We start from the raw sequence: 18,732 nt of genomic DNA on the forward strand, positions 1-18,732 counted from the left end.
CCCTTATGTTATTAGAAGAGCTTTAGAATAAAAGTAGTCTCCATCCAGAAGTTACTTGAGAAGCTACTGGAATGCTGCCATGCAGAAAGTAGACTTGGTAAAGGGATAAAAAAAAAAAAAAGAAAAAGAAAAAGAAAAAGAAATGTGCATCTGTAAAAAAACAAAACAATAATGAAAGTCAACCCTAAACATCGCTGATAAGACTTGCATAAGGCAGCATTCTCACCATCTTACAGGCACCCGCATCCTTGGTTAAACCACTTTTTACTCACAACTGCTTAGAATATTACTCTGAAAGAAACCTGTTTTATGGTTTAGTTAGCTAGAGTTTAACTGAAGAAAGTGCACTGCATTTCAAGATATGAATTGTGGACTGGGGTAACTAAGCTAGGTGGAAGTAGGTCGCATCTACTTCTACTTGGCTAAGCACAGGGAACAGCAGCGGGTTCTGGTTATTCAAACTGCTGGATCTAACAGAAAGCAGGAGAATCTACAAGCCACGTTAGTACTTACATCCAAGCTTCCTTCACTTGTAGATGTAGAACTAAAAACATCCTCCTCACCATAATCTCTGCTCATCCTCAAGTGTTCTTCTGTCTGTAACACAAACAAGTATCCTACAGAGCAGTAGCAACGGAGAGAAAAGAGCAAAAACATGCCAGAGCAAAGCACCAAACCTGATCACAGAATGAGGACAAGTTGTCTCTGCTGCACTGGACTGCTGATAAACACTGAAAGAGTCTGCAAAATTTCTCTGAAATAGGGAAGCCCTTAAGAAATTCATTAGCAGGAATATGAAGAAATTTGTTTTTAATATTATCAAAACAGAACAATATGAAGGCAAGGAAAAGGAAAACAGGTAGCAAGCAGGTCCTGCAGTAACAACAGTCACATTGCCAGTCTCCGCTATACCTGCACAGACAGACAGAGGAGAAAGCAGAGAGCTTCCTCCTCCACACATGCCAAAGACAAGACTGCTTTTGTGTCCTATCAAATACCCTCTTGAGATCCTGTGATCATCCGCACACTTCTGGACTACTGGACTGCTTAGCAGTGCCCATTTGATGTGGATATAGCCTCAGGCACATGACTGTATTTCATATCAAAAGGCATGGAATTCTGCCACCTTTATGTCTTTATGTCAGCTGCAGGAGAACAGAGGGTAACTGATCCAGAATAAAATTAGAATGGACTGAAGAAGGTGATACCTGATCTGGCACTAAGCCTGTAAGCAAAAAGTTAACCTACAAGATATTTTCAAGCAATTTGTATAAACCATGAGAAAAGATCTCTGTTTTCATTCTGTGTCATGGTATTTTACATATAGTTGGAAAAACAAACAAACAGAATTGTTCAGAAAGCTGTACCTAATGTATTGTCATCCCATGATTACTGCCTTCAGTGAGCTAACTGAGAAAGCAGAAGTGTGTGGGCATGGAAATCTGAACGTGGGCCTGCAGAGTGGAGTGACACCTGATCCAGGACATTTTGCAAGACGGGCTAATACTCTCTTCTTCCCTTGCAAACAAAGTCATCTTACCCATAAATGCCTGAAACCCCACAACACGTCTTCTGTTCAAGACTTCAGACAATCCTTGCTATCAGCTAGTTCTAAAATTACACATGACAGCATGCAGTGATCCTATATTTGTGTGTGTGCATGCAAATGATAATGCAAACAAAGCAAAAATAAATAAGCAGAACCAACCAAAGTCTTGCAGAGGAGTAAAATTTTAACCAAGAAACAGTAAAAGCAACTTTGGAAAAGACATTCTGGGCTTTTGTATGTCCTGAAACCACAGAACATTGGAACCTGAAGCCCATAGGACATGTCATTATACAATCCCTTCGTAAGCCTATTAATTCTGTCTTAAAAGAAGTTAATGAATTTATGCCCATTGCACTACAGAAGTATCTTCAGCAGTTTCAGCTGTAAATCTGCCATAACACTGAGTCACATCTATCATGGCCACTTAACATCTGTTTCTCCTTTATATGATATGCTATTCTTCAGTTTTCAGTAATTCTCTCATCTGTTTGGGCTCAAACTACTAGAGAACATACTGAAAAGGTAACAATGTACTGATTTCTTCTAGTACTGATTTGAAAGTAAAAGTCTGATAAAGAAATCACTGGGAAAAGTCAATTAACTTGTCAGAACTAGCAGCAAGACTTAAAACTTTATCTCAGATTTTGAAGCTGTTTCTTCATACTTGTTTGTGCAGTTCCCACCCTCTCCCAAGACATAAATTACTCGCAGATTATTAATACACTCTCAATATTTTTAACATCTATTAAAATAGATGTCTTAAAAAGCAACCTCAGGCTACGACCTCTTATTTTCTTAACAGGTATGAAAAAGAGATTTGGAAGAGATGTGAGGTATAGAAGCATAATAAACTTGTAATCCTAGCTTTGAGAAACCCACTGCAGTAACCAGAGCACTGCCATGTTTCACAGCAATGTTTTCTAGTGTTGCAAGTGAAATTATTTTACAAGCTAAATCTGATCTGCTTCTGGAATTACAACTCCAAGAGTGCACATTTCATACTGAAGTGCAGTAACATGGAAACAGACGACCAAATATCATGCAGTAAACATGCTATGTTCAGTTCCTCCAGAGGAACCGCAATGCCACGGTGTGCCCTTGGGAGTTCATGTTGAGCTTGCTTGTGAACTAGATCCTTCCAGGCAGATGAAGCATTATTCCTTCTGTTTGCCTTTATTCCATACTACATGGCAAACACTTGCTTACACAGGATAAACACAACAAAACTGACTTAGTTTCCCATATAATATAGCACTGTTGCGTACTGCAAAAAACATTAAGAATAGCTCAGGATCTATGTCAAATCAGATACTTCAATATGGTAACTCCCAGTGTTGATACTGGAAGCCACTGCCTGGAAAAATAACTCCAAATTTGATCATAATGAAAAACAGTGAGAACAGAAAGATTCTGGAAAGTTTATACAGTTTTAGAAACATGACTGGAACTATAGCGTAATACCAGTCTATCAACAAAGCATATGCTACTTAGTATCAGGTCATACGATTTCACTGCAAAAGCCTTGGAGGGCTTTTAAAACTAGACAAAAGAAAATAAGTTCTTTGCATGTGCTCTTGAGTGAGACAATTTTCTGAATTTAATTTCTGTAATGAGATGCACACATTTTTCATAAAGCATCTCAAGAAATTCTAAATCTCTAGAACACATAAAATGCACAAATACCACTTTCCAGTTTTCCCCTCACAAGGATACTGTCGTATCTTCTATAACTGTTTAAAGTTACTTAGATTTTGCAACTGTAATGGTATCTTGAGCTTAGTTGAATGAAGTTTTGTTTTTTTTATATTAACTTGCCTTTCTGAAAGTTTAAAAATGCCCAACATGTACCATAGCAGACACTGATCATTCAGTATATATTATTCCTTTTAGTACTGCAAGTTATTTCTGAGTCATCAGTTCTGCTATTGTGTTATCATCATCAGTAAGCCTGCACATACCTTACTGCAGATACACACGCTTTAAAATAAAATATTACAGATGCACAGAAGAGTCAGACATATCTAATGTGTTCTACACTACATCACTTACTTCATAAATGCTTTTCTTCCCCCTTCAATCTATGTGCTACTAAGTGGACTAAAAGGTAACAAGTTTGAATCTCCATCCGTACTGATTAACCATAGTTAACACATTTGCTGAAAGACAACTCCCCGGAAAAAAAGGAAATCAACATACATAAAAATCAACAATAACAAAAATAAACCCCACAGGCAAAATATGCATGTAAAGAAATGGACTTTCTTTAGCAAAGTAATATAAAGATGAACACCTACCTTGCTGTTGCTTCTATTAGCTTTGAAAAATCCCAGAAATCCTTTCTTTTCTTTTTCTATTGCATCATTGCTTAGTGAAAAGCTTCGATTTGGTTCTGAAAAAGTTAGAATGGAATATTTTTATATTTTTGAAATGAAGATCAGTATTTTAACACATCCTGGGTTAATGCTGTACTTTTATGAGCTAGGATTTTATGAACAGGATTATCCTGCACTTTCGTTTTCATCAGACTTTTTTTTGCTCTGAGTTTGCTCCAAAATCTATTGAAGGAAAATGGAATAACGTCATAAATTTTGTTATGTTTTCAATCACAATTTAGTAACCCTCAGGACTCTCTGATCACTGTCTCCCTTCAATTTTCCCAACACTAGCTGAGTTGGATAAGCAACATGATAAGGTCATGCATTACAGAGAACAACCGTTAGTTTGACATTCAATATACAGACTGTAAAACTCTACTGTATTTTTAATGCCCACTACCTAATGCTAGAGATTTCTCTCTGCTTTCAAGAACGGAGTATCCCACTAGCACTAAGAGTTTGACTAAAAAAAGTTACATTCTCTTGTAAATATTTATTTAATAACAATGAATACATGTACAGAATGGCTTGTTTCTTGTCAGAAATTAAAAGTCTACTTCACAAGAAACCCCCATCCCAGAATTCCTGTGAATTGACTTGCATTTCACACATGGCACACCATTTTCATGAAGGATCACTTTGCACATCAGTAATATCATCTGTTAGAAGGTGTTAAGCACAGACAGTAGTTCAAAGAAAGACAGAAAAGTGAAGGTGGCAAACTATTAGGAAAACAGGCAGAAACTGTCCTTAAGAAAGGCTGCAACTCCCCAGCAAATAAACAAACAAAGAAACAAAAAACAGTAATAAATTAATACCTTCCTCAAATAATCACTAGAAACTCCTGGGTTTTTTTGTTCAGTGCCAGGCTACAAGTGGATATGGATCATGATTCCCTTGCTTGTCTATTAAAAAACAAGCAGTAATGACAAAAGGCTAGCAGCAACAATATCAGTAACTGCTGATCATCAGAAGTGTGATGAAAATCCAAACTGGGATTTTAAACACTACATATCACCTCAAAAAAAGGAATCTGGATAATTTTTTCCTTATATAAATAGAGCAGCTATGCATTCCAGTGTGATGCTCTGTGTAAGAAGAAGCCACAGCACACATGACATAGAAGGTAGCAGGAAAAATCACTGGATTCAGTGAAGCTAAGAGCCAACAGGCCCCTCGTCAGTGACATCCTCTCCATGGCTGTCACTGTCTGCTGGAGATGGACTTTGATCCTGAAAGTTCATAGAAGTTATCCACTGCTTTCTTTTCACTGAACTGTGTTTACTGGTAACACAATGATGTAACAAGCCAAGCACACCTTTCTAGAGGATAATTAACAATGTTATAGAACAGACTCAGGAGTGGAAAAGGATATACTAAACATACATCTTTTCTGTTTAAGAAGAAGCAGAAGCACAAATGTAACACAACAAAATCATATATGTTGTAGCAATTCAGAAGTCAGCAACTACCCAGAATTATGCAATGTGTATGAACACACTTCAGTTTGATATTAAAATGCTTCATTACAAATAAATTACAATTAGTGATAGATCTCACTAAACTCGAAATATTCTGCCTCTGCTTCTGTAAAAAGTTGGAATCTATAAGACTTGAAGCATACTGTGCCATATATTAGTTAAGTGACAGGATTTGTTAATTGTTGGCATTTAGTGGCAATTACTGGATAAGTATGCACACAAGTGTGTTTGTTCTGACAAAAAGCATGGCCCTGGAAACAGCGTGGTCCAAATGACAACACAGATCGTGACAACAGCTTGTTTTACAACAGGGTTTTACACTACAATGTTAAAAATCCATCTCCCAGAACCACATTAAACAACAGCAAGGGAAAAGCTGATTTCCCCTCAGCAGCACTGTACAGTACCTCTGTAGTTCAGAGAAGGTTCAGACTGAGTTTTTGATGGAGGAACTGGAAAAGGCAGGCAATGAAAGGACAAGAGAAGACATATTAAAGTTCTAATATTGCTCAGTAAGCCACAGTATTCATTCACTACTCCTAGTATTTGTGTTCCTACGACTGCAGAAACAAGACCTTACCTGATACTAGGCATGCACAGCTCCTACCAGAAGCTGTTTAGATGAGAAAAAGTTTGCTCCTTCTGTATTTCCTCATGAAACAGTTTCAGCTGCTACACCGAAGTACGTTAGCAGGTGGCAGCAGAGCTTGCCTTTTAAATACACTTTGCCTTCAGCATTTTTATTTCAGGGAAGAGGAGGAAGACAAGTATTTTGTTTCTCTAGAACATGCTCTTACAAACACAGCTAGTGAGAATGTACTTTAAAAATCTGCCACTTCTTCTGGTAATTAGTGAGCCTCCACAAAACAACTATTACGTAGAGCAATGGGATTATTCCATAGGAGTATTACGAATGAAAATACAGAAGGAATGCAGATACTTGAACAAAGAGGAACCTTTAGTAATTTGCACATGTATTTAACATTATTCTCTTGAAGCACCACAGTGCAGAGTAAGAGCAAGGCAGAGAAGGCTGATACACACTCAAGATCAGGGGAATACCATCATAATGTACTGGAATAGCTGCCCACAGAAGCTGTGGTGCCCCATCACTGGAGGTGCTCAAGGCCAGTTTGGATGGGGCTCTGGGCAACTGTGCTGGTGGGGGGCGACCCTGCCCACAGCAGGGGCTGGGGCTGGGTGGGCTTTAAGGTCCCTTCCAGCTCAAGCCTTCACATAATTCTATCACTCTAAGATGACCAATAACATACTTAAAGGTTAATAATATATATATATATTTCTGACATTGAGAGCAACATACTATCAAACGTTACAGATTTTCTGTTGTAATCCCAGGACTAAAAGTATTGTTTTTGAACATACAGGATAACTGCACTCTTTGAACCCTGACTTGAGGATCCATACAGCACATATATATCCATTACCACCTTCATTTAAATTAAAAAAAAAAGAAAAAAAAAAAAAAGGAGCTTAAGTAAGGCCTAGGGTAATTATTCTGTATGCTGTTTCTGAAGGATGATGAACATTTCTTGTTGAATATTATGCATTTTCAATATGCTGCTCCAAAATGCTTAACTTAATTACAGTAAACATGTCTTTAAAGAAAAAAGAAAAACACATAATTCAGTTATGACACATTGTCAGCCACTTTTTGAGCATCCTGACAATCCAAAGAAAAAGGAGACAGTTTACTTAAGAGTCTAAACTCGCTGAAATTTGGCTCCTAAAGAGGCAGAACTGTCACTTACTAAAGGAGTTTGAAAGGAGAGACAGAACATCAACATAAATAAATAACTGTATAAATAAAAAATAAGCCTGCTGCTCAATGCATAGAAGACTGACGTTATCTAAACAATAAGTAAGGACATCTACTGTGCTGGAAACGATACTGATTGAGACAAACTGCAGGAGACAGCACTAATGAATATCACTTTCTGATCTCAAAGGAAGAAGCAGTTGTCAATATGTATTTTTAAAGAATGTATACTTTAAAGCACATAGCATACTTCTGCTTTTGAATACACAATAAGGCTGATGAAATTCAAGCACCAGCTGCCACTACAATACTGTCTATGAGAACAGAAGAGGAGGGAGAAAAAAGAAAGAAAAGAAAACTTTAAATACTAATACCTCTTAGCTTCTTTTCACAAAATCATCAGTAGTTTTGCTCCTTGGAGGAACCACCTCCGCACCCATTCACAGTTTGTTCATCACAAACCCTGCTCTGTCGCCTCTGCCTCTCAGCTTTCGCAGCTGCCATGACTGCAGCACGTCTCCTCTTTCCTTGTCTCTGACCCACAGCACAAGTTGGTGACGAGCCTCTGGGTGACGTGCACTGGTACCAACAGCAGCTCCGAGAGGTACAAAGCTCCTCCTTTCAACCTGCCCTAGGCCAATGCGTGCTCTGCCAGGACCTGCGCACCTTGGCGCTGGCCACAGAGCAGCTGGGGATGGCTGGGCACACCACTGACCTGGCTGCTGCTCTCTGGATTGAGGCACCCCCAAAATGCTCTTCAGATGGCTTTCTAATTTCTAATTGTTGGCACCTAATCTAACCCAGTAGGAATACTGCTGTCAGTTGTAGCTCACCTCTTTTTCGGTCCCAGGCATACAGCTCACTTATTCCCAGCTCCTCCAAGGATTTGGTAAGCTCCAGCTCCTCCCCAGTGATGCTGTCTCGCAGAAGAACAATGTGCTCCTGACTGACCTCACACTTCTCACAAATAGCTGGGATGATGTTGTGAAGAGGCACGTCTGGGCTGACTCGAACCACTGCCTTCTGTGTCTTCAGGTAATTTACCACCAGCCTCACAGATTTCTGCAGGAACAAGTACAAATGCTCAGCCCTCGCTTTATAATGGCTATGCTCTCTTACAATGAGAATGGTATTAGAGGCCTCCATATTGATTTCATCTCTTTGGCAGCCTTACCCCACATGCACCTATTGCAAAAAAAATACTATTATTAAAAGAAAAATTCTTGGAACGCCTTTGTCTCTAAGGAGACAGCCAGGAAAGCAGGCAAATAAGGAAAAGGAATTAGAGGCACCCATCCATTTTGTGCCACTACTTATAAAAACTACAATAAAATATTCAGCAAATTAGTATTTGGAAGATGGCTACTTGTGAATTCTCACAATATACAAAATGTGTTTATTAATGATCAGTCTTCTCCCTTATCTTTAACACAGATTGCAAATAAAATACTACCAAAGCCTCGCCTATCTTTACACAATCCTACAACCCTCCTTTTATCAACTACTGTCAATTTCCTCATTTAGGTCTTTGATCAAAATCCTTTACAAGAACAAATTTCCATCTAAACAACCACACTCAACATAAAATTCTGTGTAAATGCTGCAGTCCAGACTGGCAACAGCCAGTCCGTGCACAAATCAGCTCAACTAGTAGAGCAGGTTACAGTCAATCTCAAGCCTCCTCCACCTGGTCTAAAGATGCAAAGACTAGAAAAACTGCTTGAAGTGATGGGAACAAAATGATGTTTCACATCACTGTTTTAGAGCTACCAAGTACTGACCTCAGGAGCCCTTGGCAAAGGTCTCTTTATCTTCTCTTCAGGAACCTTCTCTTTCAGGAGTACTGTCTGTACGTCCAGTGCTCCTATCAAAGTGTTTGGCTTGTAACTTAAAGGTTGTTGAGTTTCCAAAGACTTCAATTCAAGACTGTACTGGGATGGATTCAAGTGATACCGGCTGCATAGATCAACCAAAAGATCCATCACAGCTTTACTGTAGGGAAGAAGACATTCACTGTTAGCACAGAGAAAAACATCTGCAAAAAAATTCACTAGTTTTAATATCAGACAAAAATACAGGACAGTTTCTAGCAGGAAACAGCGCTGATGCTCTTAAATGCTAAATAGATCAGATGAACACATCTGGAATTAAGTGTATTAGAGGAAGACCACAGTGCTGATAATAACATTAACAAACATAAGCCTGAAGTGGACAAAGTGCATCTTTTCTGTTAATGCACATATTAAATTTTCCAGCTCAAAATCTGTTCTTAAAAGGGAGATACAAACTAATGACTCATTCAAGTAACCTCCATCTGCATTTGAATGAAAATCAAAATGATTTTTTTTACAGATTTTTCTGAAATTTCCACCGTTCTCCCCAGTTTGACACCAGTAATTTTTTCAAGTAGAAAACATCCCTTCTTTCTTTAATTTGGTAAGAATATTAACCCAGTATACGAACATCATTCAAGGACCTTCTTTATGGTAATCTATTTCAAGTTTAATTCAGTTATGCAATGTGAAGTGAGGAAGTGAAAAGTATGGAAAATTTGAAATACAAAATCGCATTTGAAGAGTATAAAACTGAGTGAAAAGATGAAGATCAAATGAGGAAAATATTAACATGTATAGGAGGTATTGGGGATAAAAAAGAGCACTGTGGTTTGACTGCTAACATAAAGAGTATCTAAACAGAAATGTGCATCCAGGTCACTCCATGATATTTTCTGATGACTCATTCTGGCGATATCCTCAAATTGCAGATGCCTCTATTTTGCAAAGACTATTACTTCAAATTTAGCAAGCCACAAAACAGAAACATTTATATATAGTAAGTCCAGACTATAGGAAAATCCTACATACTCTGATCTTTAAATTAATGTTCATTATGCCATACAGTAGTAAGCATTTTTAAAAGTGTCAGTCTGTCTGATACAGATCTCAGCTTGTCTGTTTACAGATACATTTCTTTTAAGGTGAAATTTGCATGCTTTTCCCCCCCCCAGCCTTATTACTATTGTTTCAGAGAAAAATAAATAACCTGGCAGAACCGCAACACATGGTGTTCTATTTGCTAAGCATTTTTATTTAAAATGAAATGCTAATGTACTCCTGTAGTGCATAATATTGTGATAATTCATTCAAGCATAGACTCTTTTATATCACTCTAAACAAAAGAAAACAAAAAGCCACCAAGAAACCAGCCCTCAAAAACCATTTTTTAAAATACAAACCTATATTCCATCAAAAGAGCAGTTTATAATTCTGCATGTCTTATGAAATACGTTACGTAGTAATAGCATCTCAATTTCAAGATTAGAAACCTCACCAGCCATCTCAGAAAATAAGCTGCAGACAACCACATGAGTTGACAAAATTTGTCCAGACAATGAACAATTTTAAAATCCAGCCTAACATAAGAATTCACTTTAATGTTGATTACAGAGCAGGTTAATGAAGGTTAATGAACATTTAATGAATTCTGAAGCATCCCATCCTGTTTCATACTGCTCAGAATATGCAACTGTTTCATGAAAAGCATCCCCAGGCTTCACATGTACCATTTAGGAGTAGAAATTAAGCAGTATCTCTGAAGCTTTTGAAAGAGCTTCAAAGTGTATAGTTTGCTCTTCCCAAAATGTAAATTTGGGAAAAACATTTCAACAAAACTTCAAAAGGATAAAAAACAACATGAGGTTTTCAACAAACAAAGTTTAAAATTCGTATGTTTCCAGAGATGTAAGAGTTGGGAGTCCTTGAAACGAGGTTACTCTTTTATCAGACTTCAGTTTCACCAACTCTACAAACTCTCCTTTTCAAATACAACCCAGTTCAGAGACTGATTTAAAATGGGAGTTTACTTCTCCATACATGTAGCACATACAGAAGAGAGCTATTAAGCACAGCCAAGGAAATGGTACTGAACCACCTACCAACCTAAATCAAGCGTTTTTCTAAATCAACGTTTCCTGAGCTGAACGCAGCTCCTGGAAGATGCAAAGCATCACACCTTTCCTTGTTCAAGACATATCAGTACGTTAACCTAATTGTGAGATCTGGTAGAAAACAATTTGAAATTCAGGCAATTCAGACCTTAAAAGACTAATTCTAAAGCTGAATCAAACAAACGCCTCTGTATTCCTAAGTGTTCAGCTAAGAAACTTACTACTTTCTCCTTTTAGCAGGACTTCATGGGAGTTAAGGTGGAGACCAACTGCTATGTGACACATTCATCACTGATAAGCAAACAAAAGAGAACAGAAATAAAAATGGAAAATGAACCCAATTTATGATTCAGACAAGATGGTTCTAACAACTATTTTTAGCAAAGGACAATGCTTCAGCTTCATCCTGAGGTCATACTACTAAGCAGTTTGACATCTGAAAGCAAGTCTGGAAAGTAAAGATTAACTGTTGTGTCACAGGTATTTAACAGGCTGAAGTCCTACTCAGTAAGAGCATGTTGGACAATTTGTGTACAGCTGTGTCATGGTGTTATCTAGATCAGTCTATGTCCGTGACAGAGGGGCAGTAGGCCCGTGGGCTCCCCAGCCCCTGACAAACAGGAAGGGAAAAAGGGAAAGGGGTAGGGAGATGGGCAAGCTGTTCACCAGCAAGATGCTGCAAAGACAACTAGAATTTCAGAGTCAGAAAACAGAGCAAGTTCTTTTGGATGTGGTTTGACCCAATCTCTCTAGGATCACAAAGAACATTCAATTTCAAAATACGATCTTGTACATTTAGGAAATGGTAAGAAAGTTCTACTTCATAGAATGACATTGATTCTCCTGCTCCCCTCTGCTTTCATGCTACAAATGTTCACAGAGCCTAACTGGAGGAAAAAAAAAATTATTTATTTAGGTTAATTTCAAACACATATCAGGAATCCACAATGACAGACTGTAAAAGAAAAATGGTAGCATAGCGAAAGTGAGCTGAAGTCTCTGAGGCTTTACCCAAATGAAGTCAAAAAACACAGAACTGTGTCAATCACTACTATTTTCTCATGCTTCAAAGCAGACCAGACATCTCATGAAAGGACTAGAAGTTTTTCAACATAATCAGAAATGTGCAAACTAAGAAAGTAAACTATATCAAAAGAAGTCAGGAAAGCATGATAAACAGATGTTAATAAATGCTTTCCTTTTTTTTTTTTTTTAAATTTTGCTGAGGAGTGTTTGGATCTCATTTTCCATATTGGATGTTCATTTTCCATACTGGATGTTCATTAGGAAGTACAAGATGAGGCAGAGGACCGGGTTTGTCAAGCCTTCCACATCTTCAGTCTTTCATCATTCTCCATGTTGAGCCATAAGCCAACAATTATTATCACTTAAGCCCCTTGCTGCATATGAAAATATTCTGTGATTATCTTAGCTTTATGCTGCATGTAATGCACGCTGACCAATCTGTCCTCTACTATTTACTGAATGGGACTACTGATTTATCAGGCTGCTGACACTAGAGGTCTGTATCTCCATTAACCACGAAGCCCTCTTCAGTGCCACTCAGCATGAATGCAGACAGATGCACGATCCCTGTATTTGCAGGTTACCCACAACTTATGAGAATCACAAACAGAAAATGTTTCTGGTAATTCTTGTGAGCTTTTCCAATTATGCTCTAAATGTCTGGTCGTCCCCTCTGTCAGATCTGCTAACAGTTGGTGTGGATCTTCTGCAACACCAGCTATCCTTTCAGGACTTCATGCAGGCCTCATAGAACAAAACAATATAAATATTGGTTAGTTATGGATGTATTTTATAATTCTATGGGGATGGGCAGGTAGACAGGAAGGCTAACAGTTTTGCATGAAAATTTCTACATGTTTTACAATGGAATTCACAGGGATCCGTTTTTTTTGTTTTTTGTTGTTTTTTTTTTTTAAGTTTTTAAATACCATTCTAATGCTACACACACTCCTCAAGGACTCAGTGTTGCCCTTAAGCTGTGCTATACATTTCCAAAAGCTGAAATAAATTGTTACAAGACAGCAAAAAAAGTGAGACTGTCACTTTCTGCAATTTTTTATAAATACATCTACTTCAAATTTCCAGATTCTAATAAAATATATTTAAATAATACACGTTTTCTTTTTTTCTTGAACTATCATGCAAGGAAATTCAATGATAATTTTCTGTCGTTTTGCTGAGATTTAGCAGAACTTTCTACAAAGGGAACAAAGTAAAATTGATGATATGCTCCCTCTGCTTACACACAATGAGCAATTTGAAAGAGATAACTTTGACTCTTAATTTGGTTCATTTATAATAACCTTAAGTGATACTGAGTACAGCAGTTACATTTTTGAACATCCCTTAGTGTACTTCGTTGCTATGTGAAAATTTCCTGAAATTACCCAACCATTTTTCATGATGATGATGCTCAGAGCAAGGGTTTGCAAATTTTTCTGTGAAAGAAAAGCTATTCTCAGAGTATTTAAAAGCACATTTTAAAGAATTCACATCCATTGTTGGTCATGACAATATTGACTATTTACAACAGTATAAGCAATAGCAGGATTTTCTGAAATTTCTCTTTGTAGTTTCACTATACTTAAAAAGAGCAAAGGAAGAAAAGAATGTATTAACTGAACTAGCTCCCATACGTGTAAACTAAGCTTTTTCTAGCCTGTTATCTTCTCGCTAAATGTTTACCTCTGATGATCTCTGCACTTCATCCAGTTAAAAACATCCAGGCAATGTAAAAAGATGAGAATACCTGCACTCTCACCCAAACCTGGAGACTTAGGTCAGAGCAACCTTTAAAAATTTCAAATGCTTTTGGGGTTTATTTTAAGCTTGCATTCCAAACTGTAACCACTGCTAACATATGGAAAATTTTGTGAGGAAGAACAGCAGCACCCATGATGACACTGTCATATCAGGCTCATTAGACAAGTAAGGCACCCACTTCTTTGCCTCCAAACATTACCGTTCTGACAGCTAGTTGCCCATGACTGACATGTGCCAGTAGCGTCCAGTCCTAGGGCTCATGGCCATGATGATGCCTGCTGCCCACATCAGGCATCCACAACACTCAGGTCAGCAGAGGAGCATCAGAAGTATTTTCACTGTCGCCTGTGCTGGGGCCTAGGCTCAACATGCAGTCCATGAGGGGAAAGCAAGCAACTCCACAGAACAAGGAAGACAACATTTTCTTTGCCTTGAGAACTTCACACAGACCAGAGGAACAGCCCTGATGAAATATCTAAGGTTTAATTTTAGCAGTCATCTCAAGGTTTCAGTCCACAAACTATAGACGGCAATAACCAAGAGACTTCAACACAAGAGAAGAAATGGAGGCGAGAAGAAGCACCTAACACAGACTATTTATTGTACATTCTCCTTTTATCCTTTTCTCCTCTAACTTGCATGTTATTCAAAAGATCCCACTGAAACACTGCTCAAGTAATGATCTTGGAGTGGCTGGTCTTTGTTGTTTTGTTGTTGTCGTTTTCTGAGGGAAAAACGAAATATTGTACTCATACAGCATTGATCTCTATACAAAACACTGCAGAAAGATTAAAGATCCCTTCCAACCCAAACCATTCTACGACTACCCTCTTGTTAGCTCTCCAAATGCCTGCATTTGCCAATGAAACACTAGTTTTTTTTATTTTGCTACCTCATAGTCTATGAATTTAATTTCCTGTCCTAGTTTCTAGACCTGCCCACTTCTTTCTCTCATTAAATCCAAGCCTTTACCATAAAATTTCACCCACTAAATGTATAACCAAAAAGCTCTGATGGGCACTCTTTCCTTTCAGACCTTCAGTATCACTCTGGCTTTAGGGTCACAGAAGTTACTGCTAGCACTAGCCTCCTTAGTATGGCTAAGCAAACACTAATTTCAGCAAGAAATCAGAGTGAAGAACAAAGTACCAGAAACTATCGGCCATTGCATACCTCCTCCTCCACCATCACAATACACTAATCAACGAACAGTCAGAACAGACAGCTATATCACACCAAGATAAAGTTTTACAGGAAAGCAGATAAACTTACATAGTTTACAGTTGTAAAATAAGCACAGACTCAGATTTATCAGCAGGCAACTATACACTCTCCTAATCTGGTATCTGACCTTGGTAGTACCTAAGAACAAGGAGAACCTCTTTCCCTTTCCATAGCAAATCCAACATGTCTTTATACAGAAAACATTTTCCAAAAACAAGCAGATGCTTTGCTTCCTATGGAAATGTAATATATTTGTGAAAGGAAGATCTCCAAATTTGATGAAACACTCGTTTTCTGATCCCATTTCTTGACAAATGCTGCTTGCCAGCAGTATTACACCAGCACCTCTGTATTTGAAGATAACTCATCACAGCCTAAGCCTAGCCCAGCAGCCCTGCATTAGAAGACACGGGCACATACATATGCTGAGGGTTGCTCACAAAAAATACAGTGACACAACTACTAGTTCTTTCCTTTCTCATAAAAAGGAGTCCCTTAAACATGGGTTTCAGGACTTTCTAGTACAGCAGCTCCCTAAAATGTAAGAAGAAGCATGACAAAGGAACTTTGTCAACCTAGAAAGGGAGACACAAATGTCGTTAATTATCCAACTGGGAATGGAGGGCTGTGAAATGAGGAAGCTAATCAAAGCCTACCTTCCTTGCACAGTGCTCTTCTGTTCCACCCCACTGGGTAAAATTACTGTGAAGTCCACCATTCTATTTATCATATTCTCCTTCATGCTCACAAGGTTCTGATCAGAAATTACGGCTGTCTCTTCAGGTGTCTTGTGCTCACTGTGAATTCTACTGGCTGCAGAAGGCTGGTTTGGTGGAGGAGGAGCACGAGCTTTCATTCTTCTCCTTAAGATAAAAAGACAAGAAAAAAAAAAAATTTCCATGAGCAAATTAAAATATGCATTAATGAGAAAATACATCCTTTCAGTCATAATCTCAGATCGTTTCTAAAAGTTCCTACAACAAAGGCCATTTTTCTTCACCACAAAACTCTTCAATGGAGCTGCATTTTATTTTTTACTTTCTCTCTCAAAATGCACGGATTTTTTAATGATGCATGCACTCCTACTGCTTGCTTTCCATGCCCCAAGGTAAGAGTCAGTTCCATAATTAGGATATGAAAATAATCATTCTTCTGTCAAGTACAAAGCACATTTCTATGAAGAGAGAATCAGAACTGGGTCCAGTACAGACCTGATTCAAAACACAGCAGTATTCATGTAAATAAATGCTTCCAAGTCAGAGCAGCAGGAGTGGAGCTAGGATGAACTTTGATTCAGCAGTGTTTGGGTTCCACAGCACTATTCTAGTTGAAAAGTTGTTTGTCTTAGTGAGTAGTATTAAATTTGGCTCACTGTACTTCACACGAAAGGGCCATGCGAAAGTCAAACCCAAACGATACTACTTCTTACCTCCCAACACAGAAGAGACTACAGCTCTTCAAAAGCAGCCTGAGGAGAGCTCATTCTCCAGCAAAGGCCTACACGCTGTGAGCTACATACAGAAAAGCGACATCAGCTTGCACTGACCACGCCACATAATTTGCAATAAGATAAAACTGCCACAGACTCCAAGTCTCCTTTACTGGCAAGCAGCGTGGTAGATAAGCAACTGCTTCATGCTGTTAACTTCTGAATAGCTGGCCCCATACCAAGCACATGTTTAAGATAAATTATTCTGATGATTAATATCTGTCACTTCTACTGATTTATGCCTAATTTAAGACAGATTTCGGTGCAACAGATGGAAAAAAGCAGTAAAATATTTACTGAGAAATTATTACTCAAGCTTACTGACTGATTTTTTTAATCTGTCTCCCTTTAGAGTGGCAAGAAGAGCATACTTTATGGTTCTACATATCATTTTCATTCAGCAAAGAACATAACAGACTCAGTAAAGAAGAACACAGAAGTACTCTAAGACTGCAAGGTTTAGAGTTCAATCAGACAAGGGCAAAAGTGTGGCCAAGAGAAAACAAAAATCTTACAGTGTCTTCATCAGGATACTGATGAAGATGCTGATTCTTCCATTCATCTCCTATGTGCATAACAAATAGCTTTCCCTACAAATAAGCAGGGAGATTTACTGCCATCCTTACTACCATGCAACATTTCTTTCTTTCTTTTTTTTTTTTTTTTTCCTATGAGACATTTTCTCTGAACATTCCCTTTTTATCCAACACACACCCAATGAGTCATGCAGGCCATCAACTACTAACTTGCAGCTTCCACTCTCCTGTCATGGAGGTGATAAGAAGTTCAAGGTATTACCGTGTGGCAAATTACATTGGCTTTTCATACCTTCCTGAACCAAACTTCTAATTTATTTACTTGTCTACAGAGAAGAATAAAAATAAATAAACTGGGTTTGTCTTATGCTCAAATCCTTTTATGCCCAGCTACAGTTGTTTGTAAGCAGGTGGTGAGAGACATGGGGGTTTTGCATAAATTTGTTTCTTGCCAATGAAGTCATTAATATTACTCAGCTTAACACATACAACACTGAAAGACTTCAGATCAGTTTACACACTACATAACTCCTGCCCTTCACATCACCAGCTGCATCAGTGTGAGTAGCTTATACACAGCTTTGCACAAAATCATTTCAAAGCAAAGCTCGTTTCTGGTTTTTAATGCTTCCCTATGATGTCAGGGACAATCTCCAGCACAGCACTGCTGACAGTTACCACAGAGGCAGGAATAACAGCAGCAGCAGGTGTCCAAAGCCTGGCACAGCTGGTTGGTTTAATTATGGTTTACCTGGACTTGTCAATTCCAGACCTCACAGCAAACTGGGAAATACAGGAAAAAGCACAAAACTCAAATTGGCTGAAGCCAAAGAGACTCGAAGTGTCAGTGGAGAAGGGAAAAATGACTTAATTTTGAAGCTGATGAAAAAGCTGGGAATGAGTTTGGATTCTGCTGTGTCAGTATTATTTCTTCACAGTAACATAAAGGTGCAAAGTCTTCTGACTGAACAAACAAGGCCTGACATCTTAACACCAATTTATAGCTCTGAAATGGGAGCGTGATTTTTACTTGGTCGCTTCTTAAGTCTTCGTTATACACAGTGCTGTAGTGTAGTTACAGACCTTGCACAATGCTGCTCTTGCAGGTGTAAATCAGGAGTCAGAACCACCAAAAGATGCAGTTGTACACTGACCAGTGATGCTCACTTTGCCTCCATGTAACACTGAGTATTGGTTTTGGCACTGAGCAGTCAGTCTTTTACATGCTACTGCCCTTCTTGTCTTTAGCTCAGGAAGGACAGTACACACCCGTTTCCTTCACAGAAATGGTAAAAAGGAATTCAGGAAGCATTCACACTGTTAACCCAGCAACAGCTCAGGTGACCTCATTTGAACTTTCTCCTGAAACAGTATAACTGCTTTCCAACACTTCCCCAGGTGACAGATTTGGCTGTTCCAGTGGAAGCAGGTTCCTTTCAAGCTCACCAAATCACAGAACGTCAGGAATGGAAAGGGACCTTGAAAGATCATCCAATCCAATCTCCCTGCTGGAGCAGGAACACCAAGATTAGGTCACACGGGAACACATTCAGGAAAGATTTTGA

The 18,732-nt window shown here is 38.4% G+C and overlaps 1 protein-coding gene across 12 annotated transcripts in view; it reads right to left on the reverse strand.

The window, feature by feature from the left end:
* COBL (cordon-bleu WH2 repeat protein) overlaps positions 1–18,732 on the reverse strand; it is a 151,043-nt gene that overhangs the window by 91,907 nt on the left and 40,404 nt on the right. For 4 of the 12 annotated variants that reach the window (XM_085538012.1, XM_085538006.1, XM_085538008.1 and 1 more), the window contains exons 2-7: positions 15,799–16,005; positions 8,964–9,174; positions 8,016–8,244; positions 5,813–5,857; positions 3,844–3,938; positions 514–597 (exon numbers count right to left, since the gene is read on the reverse strand). In XM_085538012.1, the coding sequence (XP_085394138.1) occupies positions 514–597; positions 3,844–3,938; positions 5,813–5,857; positions 8,016–8,244; positions 8,964–9,174; positions 15,799–16,005 (871 nt within the window). The remainder of the gene's footprint in view (positions 1–513; positions 598–3,843; positions 3,939–5,812; positions 5,858–8,015; positions 8,245–8,963; positions 9,175–15,798; positions 16,006–18,732) is intronic. The other 8 variants (XM_085538013.1, XM_085538016.1, XM_085538011.1 and 5 more) reach the window with 3 other exon arrangements.

This window comes from Coturnix japonica, chromosome 2 (genome assembly GCF_054131305.1).
Source record: "Coturnix japonica strain WE chromosome 2, WE-NBRP24, whole genome shotgun sequence".
Classification (NCBI taxonomy): Eukaryota; Metazoa; Chordata; class Aves; order Galliformes; family Phasianidae; genus Coturnix; species Coturnix japonica.